We start from the raw sequence: 27,481 nt of genomic DNA on the forward strand, positions 1-27,481 counted from the left end.
TAATAGATCGTTGTACGTTTAGATCAGCACATGGGACTTCATGCAGAAATAGATAGAAGGCCTTTAAAGTAAGACGCGTGTCTGTCCTAACCTTTATTCACAACACGCTGAGAGCCGGTCCTCCGTCTCAGAGACGTTAGAGTCAGTCCACAGTCCCTAGTCACTACAGGCTGCTCGGCTGCTCAGGACTGCACCGCAGCATCAGTGCTTTGGAAACAAGAAGACATTTTAAAATGATGTGCTGATGGATTTCAGGAAATAAAGACTGAATCAAAATGATCCGTAACACAACTTCCTACTATTGTGACACTAGAAAAATACTGAACTCCTCTCCAGCTGATGTCATGGCTGTCACTAGATTGCAAAATCTGGCTCAATTTGTTCCTTGAAATGTAATTTCTTTCACATTCTCTCACAGAAATGATCCAGTGTCCACCAGTAACTGTGTGCGTAGTGAGGACGCTCATTGAAACATGGAGTTCAAGATCTAAAACACGACATCATAACGAGGTCAAGCCCAAACTTGTCAGTGCAGGGATAAGATCCTTTGTGAACTCTGTCTGAATTTCATGGGAAAAAGAACACGACACAGCAGAATGAGCATTTTCCTTATATTTATTACATAGTAAAAAGTACTTTACCTTTCATTTATATATACACATTATATTCATGTAATTTCCTGTTCAAGCAAGAATCAGCTCCTGATATATTTAAGAGTCCCGTACAACAAATAAACACAACTTACAAAATGTCTCATGTTGGTGGCTCTATAAGGCTGTAGTGTTACCTGACTGACACACACACTGTATCTATGTCACCTGTACTGCAGTGGAAAGGTCCATCTCTTCTTTCCCGACTCAATAAATAACATTAAACATCACTGAGAGAATCCCAGGGCCACTTTAAAAGGATGTTAAGCTTTCTGTCCACATCTACACCACAATCTAAATCACATATTTGGCATTAAAATGGTGAATTAGACTCAGTTTGTCAGGGTTCATGTCATTGTACACAAGGCAGCATGCAAGAAGGTCAAAAGTTCAGTATGAAAGCAAACTGGAGCAACTGACCACCTCAGTGTGGAATCCCACTGGATTTATAGCACTTCAGTAGATTACCTTGAAATCGAAAACTTGAGTTTCACATTTATGTTTTATATCCAAGTTTCTCAAATGAAGTTGAGATCATCAAACTCTGATGTAAAGATTCAAGTCAGGTCAAAAATCAGAAGTCACGCAGTGACACAAACAGGTCTGAGTCACTGTGTGGTCCTGCTTTGACTCACTTTTTACAGTGTGCCTCTGATGTATCAGCAAAAATCCCTGCACTCACATGCTGATTTTTTTGTTGTTGTTGTTGTTGTTGCCATGGCTACCAGATGATACATTTTCAATTTAAGACAAAATCACACATCTACTCTCACACATCCTGTGTGTGTCCGCTTTGTGTGTCGGTGTCACAGCCAGACACACTTCACGTGGGTTTGACTGACAGCTGTCAGTCGGACATTAAAGGTGAAATATTTTGAAACAGCTGCGGTTCCGAGCAGAAGCAAACGAGCCTCAGTGAAGCGGCTCACACCTCTGTCCAGTGAGTCACATGATCTGATGAGTGATGAGTGTCCTTGGTAGATTCAATATTTCATTTTGAATTTTAGCTGACTTGAATTTTTAGATTGAACTGTTCCATAAATGATTTTTTATTGTATTATTTTGTCCTGTGCGCTCTGTGGAGCCGCTGTCTGTGTGTGCTCGGTCTGCTTTTTAATAGTCCCACTGCAGAGGAATAAAGTTACTGAGATGAAATCGTGCTTCTGAAGTTAAACCATTAGAAATAAAAAGCGGAAAAATTCAAGCTACATAAATGAGATGGATGTTTTCAAAGGCAAAATAGTTCAATGCTATAAATTCAATGGTTCAGTGAATTTCAACATGAAGAATTCAGTAAAAATTAAACTTAACACGGTGTTAAGTTCCTGCTCTGCTCAGCTTCCACACGTCCCTGTGATGTGATGAGTAACCCAGTGTTGTTACGCAGAGCTCCTCAGGCCCTGGGGATTAATCATGAGTGGACTGCTGGATGCAGTGAGCTGCACAAACATGATAAATTACATCTATATTCAACTCTTTAAATTACTTGTTAGACTTATCATTGAACCATAAAAGTGACTGTTTGGATCTCTACCTGTCCCGTGAACAGTGGAGCGAGCTCACTGCACTCAACTACCTACATTTTGGAATGTTGTGGATGTGACATCTCCAGTCCATCTGAGGAAGGCTTCATGTGCACACAATCCCCAAGTCAAAGCCTCTTTTTTCTTTTGGGGGCAAAAAACTCACATGGAATCCAAAAGAAAGTGGTAGAAAGAAACAGTGCAGGCCAGCGTCTCTGCCTTCGGCTGTGACAGGAGAACAGGAGAATTTGGGTTCTTCAACAAGAACTGACTGATATAAATAAAGCTGTTTTTCTGTGCAGTGTTCAGTCAGACGCTGAAGCCTCAGTGGTGGGTGAGATAACGGCTCTGTTCAGACCTCTGGGACATCCACCTGAAGTTAAAGCTATGGAAACCCACTTTAATCAGCAACATGCAGTACCTAAAACCCAAATAACTTACTGTGTGAAACCTCTAGATTAATTTGAAGCACAGGTGTGCAAGCGAAGCCATGAGGTCAGCCTGGTCTTATCAAGTTGGGGCAGGGGGTCCTCTGACAGAGAGAAAACACTGCTGCCCACCGGGTGGGAAATATATTCTGTTCATCTGTTCTGTTGATGAGAAAACATCAGTTTTATACCACCTCCAACTATTCTAAAAACATTAACCTGATGTTGATCCTGACAGGAATAATCCCACCCTCATATGAAAACTGTTCTACATATTTAATCAATCTGTGATATCAAGTTCATTCAGGAGCTTCTTTTAGGGGAAAGTGTTCAAATCAGGACTATAGCCAGAAATTAAGACATGAGACCAAGTCTCCCAAAGCAGGTGAAATTTTAGATTTTTCTTACTACCGACTGATCACGTGTGCCAGTGAACATACCTGCTAACAAGCCCTGTGTGTGTCTTATATTTTCTTCCTCTGTACAACAAAAAGTCATCAGTGAGCCACACTGTCGCATTGGGTGACATGTTCATTCATTACCATGAACACACACACGCACTGGAGCACATGTGGATTAATCCGCTGTTGAAAATAGTCCCCAACAAATGCTCCATTTCCTTTTTTTAAACAACAAAACTATGTATTTAAAGACTGACATCTTCAGTTGGAACCACAGGAGCTGAGAAGTACGAGCACAGAAGTCAGGGAGCAGTGGGAGATGGTTTGGAAATACCGGGTCTCAATTTGTGTTTGAATTTTGCATTTAGTTTATTGTATTGGTCTAAAATATATCTGATGCATCAAATTTAAAAATTCTGGGATCAGGGGGTTCAGTGTTCACCGTGTGCAAGTGCAACATGAACTCTGCAGGTTACCACAACCCCAAAAAGCAGCGAGGACAGGACCTCAGTGTTCTCAATGGCAGCTACAGCCCTGCTTCCCAATTACATTTCTGGCAAATCCACTTTACCTCACTCAGACTTTCACTTGTAATATTTTCCTAAAATGACTCTGATCCTGCATTTTCTGTTCCCAGACACCCGGACATGACGCCACATTGTCTTGAAAGGAATAAGAATATGCTAAACACAAAAATGGCACAAAAAGGCAAAGTGCACCAGTAACTGGTGTTTCTTTAACAGTGTCGTGTTTTCGGGGATTTTTTCCTTCACTAACTGAGGTGCCTCATCTAACGTGTCCTCTCGTACATATTACATCATTTCAAAAACCTGGTGACAAGCAGATCTTAAAGTTGCAGCTGAAGTCTGTTGGGTCCAGTTGGAAAAGGGGGTGGTGGTCTGGAGAGACGATGCAGAGGGGAGAGGGGGGTACAGGGCAGCTGGACTTCTCTTACTTGACCTCATCAGAGGGGCTTGTAGGTCTGGGACTGGGAAGCAGCGGTACGGGGGATGTGGCTTCGATGAGGGCGGGGTTCAGGATGATTGGCAGGGACATGGGCGGGACTCCCACCTGTAGGGGAGAGGCAAGGGGCTGCAGGATGAGGGGAGACTGGCTCAATGGTGAAGAACCCTGGGCAGGGGACGTCGTTAACGGCACCGGCATGGGGGGCATCGAGGGTGGGACCGGAGACGATCGGTCTGATCCTGGAGGACATGAGCACAAACACAACAGAGACATTCAGCACACCTCACTAACTGCTCCACTACACAGCAGCACACAGCTGTGACGGGGCTCTTTCATGTTTAGCAAACTTGTTAAAAAAAAAAAAGGGAATTAAGGGAAAGATGAAAGTAAAATGTTTATTGACAAATGCAAACTTTTCAGTCACTGCTACACGTCATTTTCCCTGCTGGAAGTGTTGCAGATTTCACTTGTCGTGCAGCCACTTTCTACTCTAGCCTCATTGGAGCATGTTTAAGTGCAATTCTCAGAGGTTTAACAAACACAGACTCTGCGCTGGCCTCATACTATGTCCTGGATATGATGCACTTTGATTGGCTGGAGTATTTAGAACTTGCTGCACAGTCTGCTGAGGGAGACCATGAAATGTGGTTAAAACAGTGAGTTAGTAGACCTTGAATAAAGTTTCTATTATTGTATATGCAGTGTAAAGAGTGTGTGTCTGCAACACTCTGAACAGCTGTTACACATAAGACTGATTCAACGTCAGCATGAGACTTTGGGCCTCCACTGATTTACAGATTGATCTCTACGTTCCCAGCATCAGGCGTCATTGGCATGACGGTCTGTGCTCAGATGGGTTCAGTGTTTTTACCGTTGGCACTGGCTGGCTGGGACTCCTGAGGTGACGCTGGCCTGCTGGGGGTCTGGGTCTCTGCGGGGGTAATTGGGACTGGGACCGGGGAGGGCAGCTGGGCAGGTGGTGGAGATGCTTGAGGGGATGGAGGGCGGCCTGGTGCGGGTGCTGACTGCACAGGTTCTGCTGGAGGACTGGGTACTGGATCTGAAGACAAAGATGATACATGAGAAACGCTGGTGTCCACCACGATGACAGATGAATACGCACCTTTTGTCCTGGCATTACATCAAGCTGTACTTCATATTGTTTGTCACATGCAACGTGTGAAAGCAGATAGAAGTTCTATGTTCCTCAGCCCTGCATGTCTGCTGCGTACCTGGTAAGACTGTCTGTTTGAAGAGCTCCTCCCTCAGGTGAGGCAGGAAGCAGACGATTCGTTCCCAGGTTATTTCCCACAAGTCTGAGAATCCTGTCCTGGAGTCAGCGCTGTGAAAGATGCCTGCTGTGTCCATCACCAGCAGCATGTTCTTCAGAGATTCAGGGATTGCCTCTAACTACACATACAAACACACAGCCATTCAGTATCAGGCTCACACCTTAAAATATGGGAAATATATTCCTTTTTTTTTTCCAAGTTTGGTGGTGGTGGTTTACAACTTGAAGGGAAAGCTCTTTTATTTCCAGGCTGACAAACCCTTTAAGCCACCAGAAACCACCACCTTCTATTATTCAACAGGCTGTTTTTCTTTCAATTTATGTGGATCAGATATGATAATGACTGACAAACAGCTGTATTTCTGCCTAATTCTAATGAACACACATAAATCAGTCTGTCAAATCATTCCAGGATTATTCTTGATCCTGATCTTTAAATGTCATCACATCTGAGGTGAACAATGACTGATGTGCACACGTGAAGAAAGGCATCAGCTACCAGTCTGATATATCTGCTGTAATCCCATTACAATACTGTATGTTAGTATTAACACTCACCAGTAAGTCACTGGATCCTGCATGCATGTACTTGTCCATGAAATCCAGAATGGTGAGCCAGAGGGCAGCAAAGGTGGGCAGGGACAGCAGAGGAGAGAGGTGCTGGAGGAAAACCTGGACAGATGGAAAACAATCCAAACTCAGGCAGAGCAAAAAGCCTTGAGAGCCCAAGGCCAAAAATAAGATCACACTGGGAAAAGACAAACAACAACAAGGACTGCTGTAGTGTCTCTGCACATGTTGTGTTTGAACATGTCAAAGTGGAGCTCATCAACAACCAGCTACTGCGGATGGTTAACTCTGCTTATTTACGTTATCTATCACTTATTTGATTTTTATTAACCGTGAATGTAAAATTCACCAAACAAAGGCAACACAAAGATTTTCCACACAGAGCCACAAAAAAGAGGAAACGCAAACACTCCGATGAGTCTACGGTCAAATCTCCAAAGACCTCCAAATTATCTCTGCATGTGAGAACTCTTAATTCAATATACATGACACTGGTTGGCTGTTAGTGTGTGCTGTAGTGTGTGCGGCTTTGAACCTTTGACAAGAGTGTGCAGGCTCTCATTCTGGTCTCTTCCATACCGCCCACATCTGCTGGACTGATGTTATCCAGCAGCTTAGTTAGCAGGGGGAAAAGCACCTGCAAACACACACACACACACACACACACACATATATATATCAGTAAGCTCTTGAAATCTGTAAAAAAAAAACTGGTTCTAAAATGAACACAGGTGCAATCAAAGTTGTGAAATTAGCACGCTAATTATTCGTTACTCTGTATAATGTGAGAGCAGGAATGTAAAGACCAATATGTAGGTTCTCCTCTCCTTTCTTACCTTATTGAAGCACGACTCCCACTCAGTTGCGTCAAGTGTCTGCAGATCATGGACCAACAGCGCCCTCTGGAGGTACGTGAGGGCCTGCATACGAACCTGTCGTCTGGCATCACAGCACAGCCAAGCAATGCCTGGAGAGGGCAACAAAAAGCCAGACGTGAGCTGTGGGGGAGATTCAAACTGACCTAAACCCTGATATTCAACCCTGATATTCAACCTGGGATGAACTCAGAACAGACAGAAAGACATGTGGGGTCCATGTCCACTGAAATCCCAAAGAAATGTTGATGGTAATTTAGAAACTACCTAGCTTGAGAGAGACCAGAGAACACTGACAAGTTTATTTTCACATCTAAAACTTTGTGCTTTATATTTAACATCCCTTTAACCAGTGAGTCTATCTAAATGTCACAATACTTTCTAGACAGCCTTGTGTAAAAACATCTCATTGGTGTCTGACATGTCAGACGTGAGTTTAAAAGATTCGGATGAAAGTAGTCTCTTGCTAAAATGGAAATAAGTTTATGAGACGGTGGTTGTGGTTTGGCAGCAGCTGCAGGTGTAGGTTGACACACCTGTGAGTATTTGGGCTGATTGTGGCCATGTGGGAGGCAAGTAATGTGCTTAAACAGCACAGTGAAGCTGGGTCCAAGGAGAGGACTGAGACACAAGCTGGCAGAGGCCAGGTGCACGGAAGAAAAGGAACAGAGAGCTGAGTGCAAGACAGGCGTGCTGTCTCCATGGACATATATGTACCGGCCTGTACGGACGCTTTGTTTGTTGTCATGAGTTTTGTTGAAATTAAAGCCTGTTCACCTGCCAGTCTGTATCCGCTCCGTTAGTCTGAGCGCTCCAGTGGCACTCGCTTGTTCCAGTTTCAATTACAAGCACAGCATGATGAGAGGAGAAGCTCTCAGACCAATTCAACTGAGGGACTTTCATTTTCCAAGACTCTGACTGCTGTAACAGTCCCTTCAGGTAAACTTGAGTAAAACACTACAATACAGTCCATCATCAAGATGTGTCATATACATACATACTCTAAAACATGTATAATTTCAAACAGACACCATGTCAGAGACTTTTGTCCAAATCAGCAGCTGTCAGTGTTATGACCTACTGTAAGTGACTTGAACTGTACTACTGAGGTGAACAAAATGCACCCCAGTAAACACCACAACAAAGTCCAGCTTTAGAAGTGATCATGTCTGAACAAACATTATAAGCTACATTAAGACACAGTCTTAGACTTAGTCTTTAGACTAACATTACAAGTGCCGTTGGATTGGACTGCATTAGATGGTCTATCTGTACCTTGCAGCAGCGGACACCAGCAGCTGGTCCACAGAGTCTGGGAGTCGGCCTCGATCTTCCTGCCTACCGCCTCCAGATGGTGCTGCTCCTCTGCCCAGGAGCTGTAGATGCTGGCAGCCCGGGTGTGCAGTGTGTGCATCAGATCTAACAGCTGCACCATCACACACACAAACAGCATTGTTAATAACAGGATGTATGGGTTTATATCTGCAGTGTCAGACTAAATGTCAGGTGTGGAAAAATGACACAGTGACAAGTCAATACTGAACATATACAGTGATATCATGAGATGTGGAAGTTTAATCATTTACTACCAGCAACAAGCACTGAAGCCCTTTATATATCTTTAAATCTCTCTTTAAAAAGAGCTGTTGGTCTTTAAAACCACGAAGAATAGCTTTCAAAGACAAATTTCAAATTTTAAGGTAGTGATGAGGACATACAGAGTACATACACAGACTCCCTCAACCAGATAATATAATGTACTGTTTATAGTGTGTGTGTGTGTGTGTGTGTGTGTGTGTGTGTGTGTGTAAGGGAAAACAGGGTTCACAGAACTGTCATGTTCCCTCCAGCTGAAATTAAAGGATAACACTGGTGTATTATTCCCCTTTTCCTGATGTCATCCAAGAAATACTAAGCATGTATGCCATCCTGATTTTTCACTGAATCCAATCTGACACTGCCTTCCATTCTTCATTTACAGCTACACTTGGCTGCCCAAGACATCAGTCATCAAAAATAAGACTTTACACAGTTAAATTTACATGTGCATATTCCATATTCACATATTCAGCCTCTGCAGCCTGACTAATATTTTGAACACTGACATAGAAAAGGAAACTCTAACGTAAAGTTTGATGCTGAACTACATCACTGCTGAGTGTGACAATAATGATCAACTGATGGGATGATGTGCTTTTTGAAGACTGTCAGAAACTGGATAGTTATAACAGCAAAAGTTTATAAATACACTGGTATTATCCTTTAACCCTACATTCCCACCCAAGTCAGTACCACACCGGAAACACAGGACAACTGGGAGACTATCAGGAGGGGTGTAACGCACTGTTCAAATACTGACATCATTCTGAATGCTGCTTCATTCCACACTACGTAACATTGTCATCATAGTCTTCATATAAAGTTACACCCGTCCTAAAGGTTCCTTGGGAGCCAAAGCCATAGTTTCCCAAAATCATCTTGGTGCCACAATCCTCTTATTCTAAAGCTCTATTTATAGAGCCGCTGAAGAGACAAGAGGGAGCTGAGTAATAAACATTTGTGGGTGAAACAAGATACTTTTGGGACAGCTGGGCTCAAATCAAGAAAAAGTAGAAGGGTAAAGAGTGCTGCTGTACTTACGTCCTGACTAACCTGTAATGACACCGTGTGGTAGCTGGCCGGGACACCCTCGTCCTCCTCATCATCGCTGTGGGAACGTGATGGACGCTGGCTGGATGCCCGGCTGCCACCGCGCCTCATGCCACCTCCACCCTCCTTCTCCCTGCCCCCGGCCTTCTTCCTCATCCGGTACTTGGAGGAGTCATACTTATGGCTCTTCTTCTTGTCGTGGTTGCGGTAACCTGAGCAAATTAATCAAAACAGAACAAAAAAAATGTTATTCAGGATCTAAAACTAGAGGCAGTCTTAGTCTTCATTTTACATTTTACAGAATCTACATTTTTCACTTTTTAAATTTGTCCTTTGAGGGGATGAGGGGATAACGTCTATATTAAAATATCATGTATTTGTCATCTCATAACTATTCTGAGAATTCACCTCTGTGGTGTGGACTGCAGCAGGTACTACAGCAGTACAAAACCGTCTCCCTGGACAAAACACACCCCAGGTTTACACAGTTAATGCTGTGTAGCATGAGCCAATCTAGACATCTCATGATCGGCCTGCATACACTGCTGCTGTGCAATACTTTAGAATGACTGAAGCACTGAAAGAGACTCTGATGGTTCAAGACAAACATCAAACAAAATATGCTCACCACACCCAGTTTTCACTGGCACGCAGCCGTTGCCCACGCCCCGGTGTTAAGTGGCACGGCCCATTATCATGCCTAAAAAACCCAAGATGGCCTGATGCTCAAAACAACCACAGAGCTATAGACCATTTGCAAAACTTTCCATTTATCTTGAAACCACCTCTAACAAAAAGATATGAAGTCAGACCACAAAAGCTCAATAGAGTAATAGCAGGTTTTGCACTTTCTATTAGTATCTCATACAGATTAGCACCATCCTCAGCCCCGTGCTTTGATCGACCCATTGCTTTTGTCTGTCTGTGTAAAGCTCTGTTGACAGCATGTATCCAATGGCCTGAAGCACTAGGAGAAAATGAATAGGCCATTAACTATGCCAAAGCATAAGTGTACCACTGCCCTTTCTCAACCCTAATCCCTGTCTTACTGTAGATCACAAACAGCACAAGAAGGGATGAATGGAAAAAGGGGAGGTTTGAGAGGCAGACGACAAGGATAAAGCGCAAAGAGAGGAAGAGGAAGAGGGGGAAGAATGCAGGGCAAGACGCCGAGGTGGAAAACATGAGGAAGGACAGACCTCGTGGTTTATGCCTCTGCCAAACAGTCAAGGTGCACTTTTTATCCATGTCTGTCCAGACTCATATATGTAGTGAAGATTTTGAAAGAACTGAATAAAAGGCATTAAGTGTTTTTTTTTTTTTTTTTGGTCTAAATGGAGAGTATCACGATCATGACGTGTGATCCAGTGAATCATTTCCAGTGAGAAACATTCTGTCTTCACTTCACAGAGACTGACTAGGACACAGAGGGTCTGACCTTCTACATGTAAACCTTTGCAAGATTAAAGATCTGGTGATTGAGAACAAAAAGCCATTTTTGCCACACATTCATGATTTCACATGTTTTTGGTTGACATATTTTCACGACATTCGCCCTTAAAGCTGCAGTAGGTAACTTGTATAAAAGTAATTTTTTTGTCATATTTGCTAAAACTGTCCCTATGCCCAGACAGCAGTGCATGAAACATGTAATCTATGAAAAAAACTGCTCCATTGGTCCCACCTACTGCTCCTACTGTGATTTGCATGAATCCACCGCGCCCGACACAAAGCAACCAATCAGAGCCAGAGGAGCATCTGAGGGAGTGTCTGACATCTGTCAATCACTGCTGACACACGCTGTGAATCGCCCCCTCCCTCCGCTCATGCTGCCAGCTGCCGCTCAGTCAAACAACTCTGTGAGCGGCGTCAGGAGGCTACTGAAAGCTATGGCGGAGCAACAGCCACCCGCAAAGAAGGAACTACCCATACAACCAACAACAGCATATACAGCTAAGACAACAAATAACCAGAAAGCTAATATGGTGATTGTTACAGTAACACTTCGCAGCGCATACGATATGTTAGCAACTGCGATGTAGCGGCTGGGCAGAGTTAGCTTGTTTCCGATGCTAAGGCTAACGTTACTGGTTGTCATGGCAGCTGTGCACACGCCGCAAGGAGGAGGGGCTTGGAGGCAGGGCATGAGTGCAGCGGAGAGGGAGGGGGAGTGACATGGAACTTGTGTTTTTTTTTCAGGCTAAATCCGCTCTCTTCTCCATCTTACCTACTGCAGCTGTAAGTACTTCAGAAATCTTGTCTTTTAAGTCACTCCAGTGAAATTCAAAATGTATTTCAATGTCTCACCTCCGTTGAGGCTGGCCTCCACAAACACTCGTATAGCTCGAACACACAGCTCAAAGTTGTCAGGGGTAACGTGGGCAGCATCACGGACGATGAACGACAGCGTTTCCACACACTTGATGAGAGATTTGGTGTCGTGCTGTCCCAGATCCTGACCCAGCGTCAGACTGTACTGGTTGACCAGTGGGTGATTCAGCTGAGCTTTGGAGCTGACTAGAGGTGTCTTACTTGTCTCCAGGTCATCTTTGCCAACCTGGAAAAAAGAGAAATCAATAGAAATTCTGCAGAATTTGAACAGACACCAGTCCAATCTTTTATATTCTTCAAAAGGGAAATTAAACACAAGAGGTCTTTAGGAAGGTATGAGTTTATCCTGTTTTATCCCCAGCTCATTTGGCCTGACTTTGACTCAAAGGTTCTATACAAATGTGCGTGTGTGTGTCATGCTGACCACGAGCCATCCACTGCTTGCTACATCCACGTCTGTTGTGGAGCGAGGGATCCTGGTCTTGCTGTGCTCAGTGTAGACCTCTGAGTCGGACGTGTAGCCACGGTCTACGCTCACTTCACTAGGATGATGAGGTGACAGCTCGCTGTCTGACTGAGCTCCTGGAGATACCAAGCAGACAAACATATTTTCAATTATTTTCATTCTTTGCCACTGATTACATGCTTGACTGTTCTGTGGAACTAGACTCATTATGTGTGGCTGTTTACTTAGAATAAAAGAGAACAGATGAGTTGGTTTTCATGCATTTAGTTTGTTCATCCACTGGTTATTGTTTGGTGAGTCATGTTCACTTTTCCCCTCATTTTCTCTTTATTTTCTAAGACTGAAAGATTTTCTGAGTTGATCATAACAAGACAGTTACCAGAAACGACAGTAAACACTGTTTTCGTACATAAAAACACGTTAACGCAATCTGCTCCTTTTACAATACAGAGATATTTCTCAAATCCATTAAAACACTGATGAGCTTTTAGCACACGTATGGTAGCATTTTGTTTTGAACTGCTTTGAGGGATGACGAGAACCTTGTTGTAAACTAAAACAGTCCAAAGGAAACTGACTTCTGATGAACAGAAAGGACCAAACACTAGAACATTTTACAGAAATACTTCCACAATTTCAAATGAAGAATTCCTAACCATCATTACCACTGATAGAGTTTGCATTGAGTTACTCCAAACAAATTTTCCCACTTGTGAGATTTCTCATGCTGAGACTTTTCCTCTACAGCAGGTGCATGGACTTTGGTTTGTGTCGCTGAATGACATTCACACAGACTTCACAGCCCTGTCTTTTCAAAGTCAAGGTGAGGATTTCAGAAACAGGGATATCATGAGTCCAAATGCCCCCAGCACACCGCCAACCCCCTCACACTTTCAGCACACACCAAAAGGAAAGTCTTCTAAATACATTCAGATTTGATCTATTCAACTGTTCAATTATTGATTTTAATATCTTCCGTGCTGTGGTAGGAGTACAATTCTGGCGGGAAAATAATAAAATCCTTTATTTGTTGCTGTTTAATTTTTAATTTCTTAGCATAAAAATAGTTAAAATAAACTGTACAATGTAGATGTGCCAAGTTGCTGAAACTCCTAAATTTCAAGACTGTGTGGTAGTTACAGCCTCTTTGTAGAGAAATGTCCCAGGTACTCTGGATTATCCACACACATCACTGTGTTTTTACCTGAGAAATACTGACAGTCACAGATCTGTTGATCATCCTGAGTATCCTCAACATTTTCAACACAGTTCGGGCTTAAGAAATCATCATCAACACAGACCATTTCCTTTAAATTTAAAGGACAAATGTATGCATTTCAACACTGGTTTTGGAGGTTGCACAGAAGTGGTGTTAAACATGTGTAATGATGGTTGGATTGAATATGTGCTCATCAGTATAAAACCATTGGCTGCCGCCACCTGAGTCGAATCAAGATACTGAGAGAAATGCTGAACCTGTGTCATTGTCAGTAGTGGTGGAGGCAAGCTGGAAAGAGGCAGGAGGTTTCACTCCGGCACCGATGGACTCCAGCAGGGAGAAGAGTGTGTACCAGTCGTCTGTACAGTGGATATTAGCTGCATTAGTCTTCAGCAGCTCATGAAGGCCATAAGCCACCTCCCTGCTGACCCGGGACAAGACGTGATGTTTCATCATCAGCAGGAGACGCAGGGAAAGGAGAACCTGTGGGTGCACAAGGAGAGGTAAGACCAGGGCTGGAGGAGAATGGTGAGTTTGCCTTAACTTTAACAGATCTTTTCAGTACATTGAACCCTCTTCATTCTTCAATAACACCTTCATTTTGGTGTAGTTTTACAAGATAATGTATTCAAACACATTTAAAAAGGACAAATATCAGTTGTGGATGTGATACTTGACTCCAGCATAACTTTGCCAGAATTACTGAAGCAATTTTATTCGCATTTCCTACTTTTTCTCTTTAATATTTATTTTTCTTTATTATTCAGTTTATTTCAAGGCCTACAGTCATGGTCAGAAAAATTTAAACAAGAAATATTTTTTTCATTATTAGAAATACTCCCTTTAGTGAAATTGTACTTTAATAAATCAACCTGAAATGCATATTTGAAAAAGATGTTTATATAATAGTGTGGAGGGTTTTTGGTGTGTGTTACATTAACAAATGTCTTGACGTGTAGAAACATGCAAGTTTAATCGTCCTTTCTGCCCTCCGGTCATATTATTTGCAAGCACAGGCTAGTGTGATTTAAAATGCTGTGTGACCAATTGGAAAAGGTAAATCCTCACTCTAATAAATCAGGAAAACTTTCATTATTTAAAAGCATTCAGTGATCTTGATTTTATGTCATATTACAGTTCAGACTGTTTTTACAGGCAAGCAAACATTAACCAAACACAATGATGAGTATTAGATCATGAGGTTGAAATGTAGGCCACCCTCCTCGTATGAGGTCAGGTCAGCATTAAATTACCTGTTTATCATTACACTCAGTATACGCAGTACTCAAAGTCTTTGTTTGGATACAGTGGAGTTTTAGTATTCAGACAGTGTCCAACTGGAGTAGAGTGGGAACAAAACACCAACACTTGTAACATCTAGTGCAGTCCAGTTCAATAATTAATACTTTTGAGAGGTTTTCTACATTATACTGTAGGTCATCAAAGTTACCATGGTAACATGCCTCATCCCTATTATCAGTGACCCCCTGATATAACTGTAGGATTATGTTACTAGCCGTGGTGGCAGGCTTGGTGTGGACCAACACCACAATCAGCTGTTTGGACTTGAGCTGAGCTTTCAGGGACAGTCTGCTGACCTGAGATGATTACCTCAGCCTGTAACGTCAGTGTTTGTGTCCAGGTACGTCCGTGTGAGTGCGTGTGCGTGTTTGGTGTACCTGAGAGCTAATGTCTTCTCGTCGCAGCAGGCGGATTGCAAGTCGAAGGAGTCCAACCACAGCCCTCTCCACCAGGAAGCAGCTCTCGTTGGCATGGACACAAAGGTGATAGAGGTGGTCACGCACTGTCTGCCACACACACGACACACGGTCTCTACGCACGCGCACACGCCCATACACACACACACACACACACACACACACACACACACACACACACACACACACACACACACACACACAGAGGTTTGTTGTGTTAAAAATGACTCGGACAACACAAATGACAGTGTGTGAAGGTCTTACTGACAGAATCTCCTTCCTACCGGTTCTCCAGAACTATACGCAGCAACATCTCCAAGCAGAAGGCAGCATCCTCTTCGTCATAAGTCTCTTCATCTGGGGTGACTGATATCAGAGCCTTAGGAGGAGAATCTAGTTAGTTTTGCTTGTTGTCTTTATGATTGACCATGTTAATGCCATTTATTAGATACAAAACTAGCCTACAAGCACCCTGACCATATACTTCTACCCAGGAAGTCAAAATCAGTACACAACAAGACATATGTTGATAAGAAATGCATGAAAAAATAACAAAAAAAAAAAAATAACAACCTTCATGAGCTCCTGTAGAGACTCCAGCTGTAGAAATTTACTCTCTGTGATCAGCTTTTCTGGGTCACATTGCTAGAAGGAGAGAGAGAAACAGAAAACTCAGGGCTGCTGTGACAGTGAAAATCTGAATGGGTGATGTGAAACCACAGTGGGTTTAATATACAGGATACAAATTACTACCACGGGTTTTAAAAAGTCAAAGTAAAAAGCTTTGAACAGCTTAAGACCTTTGGGAGCAATGCAAAAATAAAACTAATGAAACAAAGCAGGTAAAAACATCCAGTTTTAACAGCCGACATAAGTTTGAAAACTGCTTAAACTATTATATCGGTATTTCGATAAGACAAAATATTGGACAAATAAATACAGACTGAGAGATGAATCATGAAGAAAATTATTTCTAGTTGTGATTAGTGAAGCAGATAGGAAGCTGGCTGTACCACAAACACTGTTCTGCATAAATCTCAGAGTGATCTACAGCAAGAAACCTGCTGTCACACAGTGAAAACATGAGAGCTTCATTAACTTTCTAAGGCTTTGTAATCCACTTTGACAGGTATGTATTTCAAACATTGTTAGGATGTGGCTTAACAAACAAACTATAACAACAACAACAATTATAACCTCACATTTATGCAGAGGATGGCAGCCTGCTTGGCCTCCTGGTTCTCCGTGGACGGTCCTCTGAGTCCTGACTGCTCGGCTCCACTCAACGTCAACCAGTTGACGAAACTCAGCACTGCCGACTCACCACTGACACGGAACAGAGACAGAAAATTGACTTCACTTTTGGCCCTCTGGGTCAGGTGACTTCAAAATACATCGGTGGATGCTAGATGAGATTTGTGCATACCGATTTGAGGGTGTTTCCTCTCTTTGAAGAGAAATTTTCCCATTAGGCTCCACAAAATCCTCCACCTGAGCCAACAAGCACAGGGTTTGAGCAGTGAACAGTAGGTGGCAGCAGAACATGTAGAATGCAATCTCTCTCTCTCATACAGAGAGAACAGGGCACAGACTGTAACTGCAGTCTGATCACAAAGCAGATACTGTATTATCCAATCAGTGACAGAATGGAAAAGAGCGTTTAGAGTTTAGAGATGGGCACTGACTTCGACCATGGCTTTGGGCAGGAGCTCAGCTCTGAACAGCTGCAGCATGGAGTCCATTATGTTCTTCCAGCCCTCCCTCAGGATGTTGCCGTGCCGATGAGCGAGGTCAAACACCGTCTTGGCTGCTGTCTGTGCCTTGCTGTTGCTGCCAAACACTGTCGGAAGGTTTTCCACAGACTGCAGGGAGAGACGACGCGCCGACATGCAGTCAACAGATATTCTGACAGTTACTGTATTGAAAAATCACTAATACAATTTTGGCTGTTTTAATTACAACACAGAATTTTGTTTACACACACCACAACATTAAATTAATTAATTTACAGCTGGTGTTAGACAGACAGCCTTTAATGTCCCGGGAGGGAAATTTGTACATTTAGCTGCTGACTGGCATTTCAACAGTGGTGCTTACCTTCTACAGGCTGTGCGAACAGCTTTTGTTGCCACAGCATATTTATAAGTGGCCAACAGAATAAAAAGGTATAAACACTTTTTCTTTAATTTTATAAAATACCGATGAATTAATTAGTGACAAACTAGTGTTGTATTTTCCATTTAAGGACTTTTTTCTATTAAATCAAAAGCTGAAAAAAAGAAACATGAGTGAGGAACGGTCCTTTTTCTGCCAGGAAAACCATCACAATGTACAGCATGAAAAACAGAAGGCACCTGCAGTGTTTTTGGGAACGCTATAATTTACACAGCACAGTTTTGTTCTCAGTTCACCTGTGTCTCCTTGGCGCAAGGTTCCAAAAAACTGTTGCACTTTTAATTGCAAGGAAATGTATGACAATGAATTGTCAACCTGAATATTCACCTACAGTATAAAACCTCACATTCATTCACAGAGAAAATTCATGGCCAGCAGAGCCAGTCAGCATTCTTTTTTTTATTGTTAATACTGTATGTATATTGGTGTCTATGAATGTAAATGTGAATCTTTGGACTGTATATGTGCTTTGTTTCCTATTTTGCTGTTACTGTGATGTGTTCTGTGTTTCCACAGTACATTGTGTTGTGATAACTGTTTGAGCTCCACTCACCGAGGGCTTGGGTTTTGGAAAGGACGAAGCATGATGATGTATTTGTATTACAATAAATAACATTTTAAAAAAGCAAAATAAAAGCAGGGGATCAGGTTTCTTTCTATACCTTCCTTTTTCAAAGTCTCACCTGTTTTTGAGACACATTAAGAGCAGCATTGATAAATTCTACAATAAAGACGACACATCTACCACATCAGAGGAGAAGGTCACCATTATCAAAAATACAAGCTGAAACTGTCAAATCCATTCATTATTCTAACCTCGGGCAGTAAACAATGTTTACTAATGTGTCATTTTGTAGTTCAGAAGAGGATCCTGCTTGTAGTTTATGTTCATAATATTTTACTTCAATATGTTCAAGTGTGAAAAAATGCCACATTTAACGACAAACTGAAGTTTGCTATTCACATTCTACACTGGCAGGACAATCTGGAACACTTCGGCAAAACAGGATGGCATGGACTTTTTCTTAATGGGCCTCACCTCACTGCTCAGGGTGGTGAACTTGCAGAGGGAGATGATCAAATTGTCAAAAACATCACTGAAGCCATAGTGAGCTGCTATCATTGCACATTTCCTGTAAAAACAGAAAGACCGATGACTGTACACCTTAAAACCTCTCTCACACTCACACTCACACTCACACACACACACACTCACACACACACACACACACACACACACACACACACACACACACACACACACACACACACACACACCTGAAGGAACAGAGTAACATTACCAACAACAACATACAGTATTAGAAGAGAGAAAAAAGACAAGATGGCTTCATACAAATTGCATTCTAAAGGATTTCAGTGCTGAAGGTCTGCTCTGCTGTTGAACATGGGTACATAGATTCCATTTCACCCAAATCTCAGAGGCTCCGTTCTCAGACCAATCAGAAAATTAGGGATTAAATTACACAACTTGGCCCCTGAAGAAACTCCTGAACTCTTCGAACCAGCCATCGTGGATATAAAATAGTGCATGTTATAACAGCTGCATAGATGCTTGAGTAGAAATGTGACAAGGTTTCCAGCAGAGCCAGAGCATTTTTCAATTTTATGAATTAAGAGCTGAGACCAATCACAGCCTCGGGAGTGCTGCAATCATTTAATCGTGTTCGGTTAAAGAAACAGTGTGCAGCCAATTGACATGATGCCAAAAGCAGAGCTAGGAAAGCAAAAATTGTGGGCTGGACAGGTGAGTTACAGTGGCCTAACTGAAAAAAACAACTCCAGTGGGTGAAGACATTTTGAAGGACTGCCAACTCATAGGATAGATGAAGGTTGTTTCATGCTGTGGTTGTATGTTTAACCACCTCGGCTGCTGACTCTTAAACTGTACCTGAAGCCAGTGATGGCCTTCTGGATGATGTTGTCATCCAGGCTCTTGTCAAAGACGTAGGAGAGGGCAGCGATGGTGGGACCCCAGGTCATGCTGAACAAGTCGTGGTCATAGCTGCCAGGCGGCAGGTGGAGGAAAACACCCTCGGGTGTGGCACCGCGGTGAAGCAACACACTCCACACGTAGTTCTCCTTCACCAACCCTGTCTGCTCATCTGGCATCACAATCTCCTCATTCCTACAGAGGAAAAACCACGTCAGCTCTAACACCACCTCACTCATGTCAGTTTATGAATGAAAGCTCCCGAAAAAGCTAATAAGTGAATCTTTGTCAAATCTGATGAATGGATGTTTTTTTTATATTACTGCAGATGTGACTCCTGTGACGCCGATATCAAAGCAATCATTTATTGATGCATTAAGCAATCAAGGAATTTTTCGTTTCACTCTGGTTTTTAAATTAAATGATGTTCTCAAACGTTTAATGCTATCTAAACACACAGATCTGTGAAAGATAAATTAGCATTTGCAACAATCTGGTCAAATAATAAATAAACAAGATTAGGAACCTAAACAGACATTTGATGCCAGCTTGCAGTAGAACTGAACGATTAGTCGATTCATGGATTTGCACAAAATGTCTGCAAAATTGTGCTAATCCATTAATCGTGTCAACATCTTTAGCAAAGCTACCCAACGTTCCACTGGTGCAGCTTCTCCAGTATGAAGTCGCTGCTTTCCTTTTCGTCCTAAATTAAATATCTTTGGGTTTTGAACTGTTGGTTGGACAAAACAAACAAGTCCATAAAGTCAGAAATTCTGGCCGCATGTTTGACTTCATATTTTGACCTTTTCTGGACTAAACTGGTGATTAAAAAATAGAGACAAAGCTGTGGAGAGCAGCTGTGGATTTTTAGATTCAGATTGGAGATTTTTCTCTTGATAGGTAATAGTTCTCTGCTGGCTAGATGCTGGATAATGAAAGTCAGGTGAGTGCTTTGGTGTGATGGCAGCTTACTTGATAGCAACATAGATATCCTCTAACATGTCCTGGTCAAAGTCTTTGTTTCCATTCACTCCCTTCAGATTTTTCTTGAATTGCTGTTTTAGGAAAAAGAATAATACAGTTAGCGGCAGAATAATCAACCTTTATTTCATGGCAGAAACTTTAGTCAATCACCTAATGTTCTTCTGGGAGAAAAATGGACTGTCATTTCTCCACCATCAACATGTCAGTCAATGCATCTCAGAACGGTAGCTTAACTCAGACACCCAAGCCTCTGGCATTCAGTGCTTCATTAACTGTGCATCCAACCAACAATTAAAAGGGCTCGTGTAGAAACATACTCGTTATGTGTCACTTAATACGCTTTAGTTGCAGCATTAGGAAAACACGGATTAGAGCCAAGAGCTTCCTGTAAATAAACATAACCACCCTGTGATGACTGACAGCCTCAAGCCTCAGTTTTATGCATTGACTGGGCAGGTTTGTGCTTCTGGCATGTAGGAAAGGGAGAAACAGGAGCTTCTCTGCAGGAAAAGATAGAAAAATAAACATCGGCAGAGACAGCCAGAGAAGCAGAAGGCTACAAAGGATCAAGCCTCTATTTGTCATGCTCATATCAGGGACACGCACTGTCTAACACTCTCACATCTAGTTACTTGCTATCAAACAGCAGCTCCTTGGTTACAATGCCTCATGCTCAAGCTGCCAAATGAGCCACATGCTGTGTTTTATGGACAAAATGAATATTATCCCACTGACCTTACCTGTGCCTCACTGAAAACATGTCATCGCATTGTCAGATCTTTGAGAGTAGGATCTGATTTACACACAGTGATGCTGGGCATAGTTTTCCCATCTCAAAAATAACTCCACCGCCAACACATGCTGTGGTGAATACTACACATGGCAAGCTGCTAAGTAACTAAAGTGCTCGGCGCCACTTTTCTTGGCCCTCTCCAAACTATTGTGTGGAAGCCTCTGCCTGTTGTCTGAGCCCAGAGGTCAACAAGCCTGCTTCAACAAACCACAACTGACCTTTTGGGAATGTGTAGGGATAACGTAAACACCATACTACACCAGCTGTACGATGAGGTATGACTCGACTCAAGAAAGATCAATTCTACAAAGTATGTGTACATAAAAGAGAGTGGGGTGGAAAATAAGAGAAGGCAAGTGCTTGCTATTGTTTGTTAGTGAGAGTGGCCCACCCACAAACTGTTCACAGGCTGCCCCACAGACCCTGTTTAGTCTTCATCTGCTGTCAATCAAAGACAGAAAAAAACAGAGACAGAGACGGCAGATGAAGAGAGACAGAGACACACACACACACACACACACGCACGCACGCACACACACACACGCACGCACGCACACGCGCACACACACACACACACACACACACACACACACACACACACCACCACCTCCTCCTCCTCCTCCTCCTCCTCCTCCCCCATGCCGCTGCCGCCTGTTTAAGATGAGTTCACCCCTCAGGCGGACCACCACTGGCTACAGCTGTTGGCTGTGGGCTTTCTGAGCCGCCAAGCTGCACCAGTGCAAATGCTCACACTCACAGAGGAATGTCATACCATCAGACACAAATACTGGCATGTCCCAGTGAAAGGTAAAAAATAGATATGTGAATACAGCTCAGCTTTTCCCTTTTCAGAATTTAAATCTACAAACTAACATATGTTACAATCAAAGGTAAATTCTTTTTACCATTTTTTACAGATGTGCATAGTAGTGTCATTCTGCACAGAACAACATGCAACAAATTGAATCTGATACCTTGACATAACTAAGATTGGTAAGCAGACCATGGTGAAGACTCTCACCGATAGTTTATACTCTCTCTCACTCTTTTTTTTTGACCATGGCACTATGTTTCTCATTGCTTAACTACTTCACATGAGCATGTTGGTAGTGACTTTTCACTGGTCTACAACCAAATTCTAAGATCTTTGTGCCTTCATCCTGGTTTTTGCAGGACAAAGACACAGGAATTTTACTGGCTAAATGACAAGAAATGGAAATACAACAGGGTCAATTACCCAAATCACACATACACTCATGTACGCACTCACACACACACACACACACACACACACACACTTTGTCACTTTTTGAGACAATGACATTATTCTATTTATTTTGTAAGAAGCACCTCTGAAAGTTGGGCTACAACAAAAAGGAACTGAATGACATTCAATGTGTGCTGCTCAGAGCACAGAAAAATGACATTTGAAACAGTCAACTCTGACGTCTCTTTCCAGAAGAAATGTCATGGTTACTTTGGAAAAAGGTTTCATCGGGACTGCTTATTCTGTAGAAAGGAGCTCCACAGAAAACTGTGTGTGTATGAGAGAGCGAGAGATCACTCACCTCTACAGTCATGGGGATGTTCTGCTTGCGGACATTGTGGTTATGCTGGTCAGTGTTCAGCATTATGACGGCGTAGGCCAAGGCGAAGCCTGCATCGTTGGTCATGAAAGGAGAGCCGTTCACTTTCTGCAAACACACACATACAGTGCACACAATCAACAGGCATCAAATCAGAGGATGGTTTTACTGTAAATTACACAAGAGCAGCTACCCTTGTTTCTCCAGTGAATCTCACCTTGCACATCCTGCTGATATTACAGTGACCCCATAGAGTGGAAAACTCATTTACAGTGTCACTGACTAAAATTACTCATCAAGGCCACTTATTTGTGTGTATGTGGTCAGCCTAAGAAAAGGACATTACTAGGAATAGTTTCCAGGTCACATGGTTCCTCCTGCTATTTTGAGAAGTCAAAATTCTCCCCTGTCGACTTTGTCCTTTGCCTACCATTGTGTACATGTGTCTCAGTTAACACTTGTGTCATCCTACTACTAGAATCTGGAGGGTTAATTGTGACATCAGATAATTGTGTTCCAGGTTGTCGTTCCTGGATGGAAAAGGAAGAAAAAGGTGTGTGTCTGCGTCTAAGTGGGTGTGAGTTTCTGTGTGTGCGCATGTGTAATGAAAGCAGGAAATTAATGAACCAACATAAATCATAGTTTTAAGGTACCATGTATATAGCAGGTGAGAACAAGTCAATCACCATTTTGCAGAGGTGAAAAAAGAGATTCTTGTTTTGTAAGCCACAAGTCAGTCAGGTCTTGGTTACGGAGTCCTACGTAGGTGGTAATGGAATTAGGAAGAGCGGCAAAGTTCAGCTAACTTTAACTCTGGGCACCCATCAATGACAGATAATGTCAAACCAGTAAAACATGGATTGTTTATTGATTTTAAAAGATAAATTTAGGGAAAGAAGTCCTGAATGCAAAGATTTTGTAATGGCCTGGCTGTGTTGAGGGGGTTAGGGTTAAAGTTAACTACTAAATGCTACATCTTAGCTGATGTTATCTTAAAACATAGTAGGGCAGAGACCATTAATGTTACATGCAAATAACCATTCTTTAAGAAGCCTCACATGTTGAACATAGTTGGATGTTGTTGCTGCTGATGGATTGATTAAAAGTATGACCTCTGTCAGGAAAAGGCTAAGATAATTCACTGCACAATTTCAGGTTTGGTCATTCCACGTCAAAAGGCTGAAGACATGAGTCACTGGTGGAAAGGTCAAAGTTAAGGCTTTTTGAATTTTGTTACCAGATTTGTGTTTTCAGTCCAACTCAAATCAAGTCCTGTGTGAGTCCCTATCTCTGCATATATGTCACAAGTAACAAGCTGACAGAGGCAAATCTTAAATCCCAAGTCCTATATTTTCAGTTTATAATATACGCTTCACCAAAAGTAGTTCTACTTCAAAGTAACAATCTTCTATTCTGAAAGGGAACTAACTGACTGGTGGTTGTTACTCTCGTAGGAGCATAATCTCCTCATCCTGATTGGGTCTTCAATACCAGTGAACATGTTCCGCTTTGGCTTCTGTGAGGGTGTCACAACATTTTTAGTCCATGAGGCTTGAATCTTTTATGCATTACTGCAGTCTGACTTAAGTCCAAAGTCTAACAGTCAGATCCAGAGCTCTGGAATGCAGTTCTCTATTCATGTGAGGGTCAAAATGCTGTAGATACATGATAATACAGGATTCTTCAGGAGTTGAGGAAATGTGCCTTACATGCCAGTTGTCTGTGAAGGTTTCCAGGAGTCTCTGGATGACAGGAGCCTCTCCAGGTAGTCTAAAGGCCTCCAGGTAGAGCCGTAGGGCCTCATCAATTCGAAGGCCCTGGAAGGTGAATGTGCTGCAAAAAAAATCATTATTATTTGAACAAATGAATTTTTTTAAAACACTTTAAAGATTATTCATTATGAACATCACAAAAGCTTCATCGGAAACAAAACCTCTACACACTTCAAGACATGATTGTAGAACAACAATTTAATGATCAACAAATTCACAATATGCTCTGAAATTTCACCCTACTTTACAAAGCTGTCCAGGAGCTCCATGTTCTTGCGATCACTGATGAACTCGCCAATCATCTTTTTGTCCAGTCGGGGGTTTTCTCTGAGCCACTGGGCTACCTGGTTGTTGTCCATGGGGTTACTGAGGAGGCCTTTCTCCTGCAGGAACTGGATTCCCTTCTTGGGCTTCTGGTTGAACTGCTCTGTGCCTGTGATCAGCAGCTGGACACAGGACAAAAAGGGAGGTTTGAAGGTGTAGAAGCAGATTTTATAATCGGTTGTGGATGTGTAATTTTTCATTGAATCTAGATCACTTAATGCCTCTCACCTTTTTCTTAGTTCTGATTTCCATCAACTCTTGGGAATCAGGTAAATATGATGAGAAGCGTTGGGGCTTCTTTGGGGCTCTTTTCTCAGCTGGGTAAAAAAACATACATTTATTTTAGCTTCAACTGATGACCTCAATGCTTAGGATGACTTTAAAGTAAAACTATGTGTAAGGTCAAAGTCTCACCAGTGTCATTGTCTCCTTGATCCTGTCTACCCAGTCTCATCTTCTCTGCCATCAGATGTCCACTGGTTGGTGGACACACTGGTGCATTCTCAGCTTGTTGAAGATTCAGACCATTGGTACTACCCAGTCTATTAAGATCTGAAGACAAAAAGAAAACATGCTCTGGGTCAACACTTGTACTTTTGCCATTGTTATCCGATATTTGTGTTATTCAATGTCGTTAAATTTGAAGCATTTTGATGGCCTGAAGAAAAAAAATACTATTCATTATTAGTATAAGAAAAAATGGAGAAAAACTACGAGCAAATGCTTGTGAAAATAACGGAGTTAAAACACAAATTTTTCATCTGCTCTGACAGTTAAATGTCCATTAAGTCATACTTATGTGTGCAAGGGTGTGTATACCAGTTGAAGTGTCCGTTCTATTTTTGGTTGAACCTTCTCCCTCTGCCAGCAGTGTTTCTGACTGGTCTTGCTGAGCAGTGCTGTTGACCACCTTGGCCTGGCAGTGGGCTTCAGTGCTGTCAATCACTGTGAGCAGAGCCTCCAGTGACAGGAGGTGGGTGGTGTAGAGCTGCCCTGACACTGGGAATGCATTCTGTAGCGAGGACAAGAAACATTTATTTCATTTATTTGATATAAAATCATCATTAGAGACATAAACTAGGTCAGTAATTTGTCTGATAGTAATCGCTGTTCATTGGTCGGAGTTCATAATGCTCTCCTGGCTTTCTATCAAATGTATTTACAACACAATCAACTACTCTCACTTGAAATTCGTAGATACATAATATCTCCCAATAGCCCACAACCACAAAAAAATATAATGTAAAACTCAAGACTCATTCCAGACTTTTAAATAATCTCTAAGGCTTTTTGTTTAAATTCAATGCTGAAGATCACCTTTATATTATGTCTTGCCTTACCCCACCTCCAACTTGGAGTTTGGCCTATTCAACAAGGACTTGCATAGTCTCATGTGCAACAAAGCATTCCTGATGTTTTGAATACCAATAATCTTAAAATCATCAAAATGCATAAAGAGATCCCATAAGTGGAAGTTACCTTGGACAGCAGCTTGGTGAGGTCCTCAAACAGGTTGGAGCAGTAGAAGTCACAGTCATAGTTGATGTACAGCTCAGTGACAAAGCTGGGGATCCTCCACAGCTGGACCAGTGCCTCCAAAGCCATCTCCTTCATCTCATAAGGCATCTTAATGTTCTCTGACGTGATGATGTCCATCAGTTTCTTTAGGTACATCTGCCAGTTCAGCACACAGGGTCATGATTATCAGGTCATCAGGATTAGTTTTTGCCATGTAGAAAAATCAGCAAACTGGTTACCTCGAGCTGAAACTTCAGATGTACTCTCATGCTTTCGAAGAGCAAGAAGCACACTCGTATGGAGGAAGCATATAGGTTCATTCGGTCCACGCTCAGCAGCTACAATACAGACAGAAATCATTAGAAAAGATACCTTAAAAATCGCAATATAGAAAATCAGTCCAGCTTTCTCTGACTCTTATTTATTCATTTTTTTTCTTAATGCCAATTAATTCATTGGTGGGCAGGGCTTAGCCAACAGTCAATGAAAGTATTTGCAGCATTAGTAATATATACTCCATTCTACTTTACCTGGAAGAGATGTCTGCAGAGCTCATCTTTAACCAGCCCAAGCAAAGACTGGTAATTAGCAATGTGTCCTGACTCAAGTGCCACAGTCAGCAGCTGCAAGCCCATGTGCATCATGGCGTCAGTGTTGTGGCGGTCATGGGGGTTGGTCAGTGAGATCAGGAAGCGAAAAAGCTCCCTTAGACATGGCAAGCCATAAGGGATGAGGGATGCTCCTGCAGAGCAGACAAGAGGAGGTTAAGTTAAAGAACATGTAACTGTGTAGGTAAGATTTTTTAGGTGACAAGTCGAGCATGTGTTTTCAGTATATAAAGAAAGCCAACTTGTATGCACGGATTCTTGTGCTAAGTGATTATTAAAAGAAACTGTTTGCATGTAAACTGTGTATCAAGAGTAACAAAATGCTTTTTGTGAAAATAAGATTACAAGAGAAATCTGAGGTTTAAATCCCTCAGAAGCCTTACCGTCTCTTTGTGTGGACTGTGTGAAACGGACTCCTCTGGGGTTAACGTAGTCCATGTCATGGACAGAGGTGCTGTCTGACTGCTCTATAATAGAGTCTTTGTCCTCCAGAACCTCTGGGATTGACTCCACTGAAGCCGACTGAGCTGGTTCAACCTGCCTGCCCTCAGACTAGACACAAATGGAAACAGAACACAAATCATAAGTCACCATGAAAGTTTAAGTTACATACAAGCTTCACAGAAAAACATGAGGGCTCTCACTTGACTTAACTGAGTACACACCAACAACAGACATAT

At 42.3% G+C, this 27,481-nt stretch overlaps 1 protein-coding gene across 4 annotated transcripts in view; it reads right to left on the minus strand.

Annotated features, from left to right (window-relative positions):
* Positions 1-597: 597 nt before the first annotated feature.
* gbf1 (golgi brefeldin A resistant guanine nucleotide exchange factor 1) overlaps positions 598-27,481 on the minus strand; it is a 92,691-nt gene continuing 65,807 nt past the window's right edge. For 2 of the 4 annotated variants that reach the window (XM_076742631.1, XM_076742629.1), the window contains 30 exons: positions 27,185-27,353; positions 26,724-26,935; positions 26,433-26,531; positions 26,155-26,349; positions 25,495-25,687; positions 25,090-25,227; positions 24,904-24,992; positions 24,595-24,797; positions 24,289-24,412; positions 22,562-22,687; positions 20,189-20,271; positions 19,172-19,408; positions 18,302-18,395; positions 16,773-16,949; positions 16,514-16,578; positions 16,290-16,413; positions 15,661-15,732; positions 15,372-15,466; positions 15,049-15,202; positions 13,627-13,852; positions 12,109-12,266; positions 11,661-11,910; positions 9,357-9,565; positions 7,980-8,130; positions 6,666-6,796; positions 6,365-6,466; positions 5,818-5,931; positions 5,201-5,378; positions 4,840-5,028; positions 598-4,207 (listed from right to left, as the gene is read on the minus strand). In XM_076742631.1, the coding sequence (XP_076598746.1) occupies positions 3,954-4,207; positions 4,840-5,028; positions 5,201-5,378; positions 5,818-5,931; positions 6,365-6,466; positions 6,666-6,796; positions 7,980-8,130; positions 9,357-9,565; positions 11,661-11,910; positions 12,109-12,266; positions 13,627-13,852; positions 15,049-15,202; positions 15,372-15,466; positions 15,661-15,732; positions 16,290-16,413; positions 16,514-16,578; positions 16,773-16,949; positions 18,302-18,395; positions 19,172-19,408; positions 20,189-20,271; positions 22,562-22,687; positions 24,289-24,412; positions 24,595-24,797; positions 24,904-24,992; positions 25,090-25,227; positions 25,495-25,687; positions 26,155-26,349; positions 26,433-26,531; positions 26,724-26,935; positions 27,185-27,353 (4,611 nt within the window). In that variant the 3' untranslated portion in view covers positions 598-3,953. Of the gene's footprint in view, positions 4,208-4,839; positions 5,029-5,200; positions 5,379-5,817; positions 5,932-6,364; positions 6,467-6,665; positions 6,797-7,979; positions 8,131-9,344; positions 9,566-11,660; positions 11,911-12,108; positions 12,267-13,626; positions 13,853-15,048; positions 15,203-15,371; positions 15,467-15,660; positions 15,733-16,289; positions 16,414-16,513; positions 16,579-16,772; positions 16,950-18,301; positions 18,396-19,171; positions 19,409-20,188; positions 20,272-22,561; positions 22,688-24,288; positions 24,413-24,594; positions 24,798-24,903; positions 24,993-25,089; positions 25,228-25,494; positions 25,688-26,154; positions 26,350-26,432; positions 26,532-26,723; positions 26,936-27,184; positions 27,354-27,481 lie in introns of all 4 variants that reach the window. The other 2 variants (XM_076742630.1, XM_076742628.1) reach the window with 1 other exon arrangement.

Source organism: Chaetodon auriga, chromosome 11 (assembly GCF_051107435.1).
Source record: "Chaetodon auriga isolate fChaAug3 chromosome 11, fChaAug3.hap1, whole genome shotgun sequence".
Taxonomy (NCBI): Eukaryota; Metazoa; Chordata; class Actinopteri; order Chaetodontiformes; family Chaetodontidae; genus Chaetodon; species Chaetodon auriga.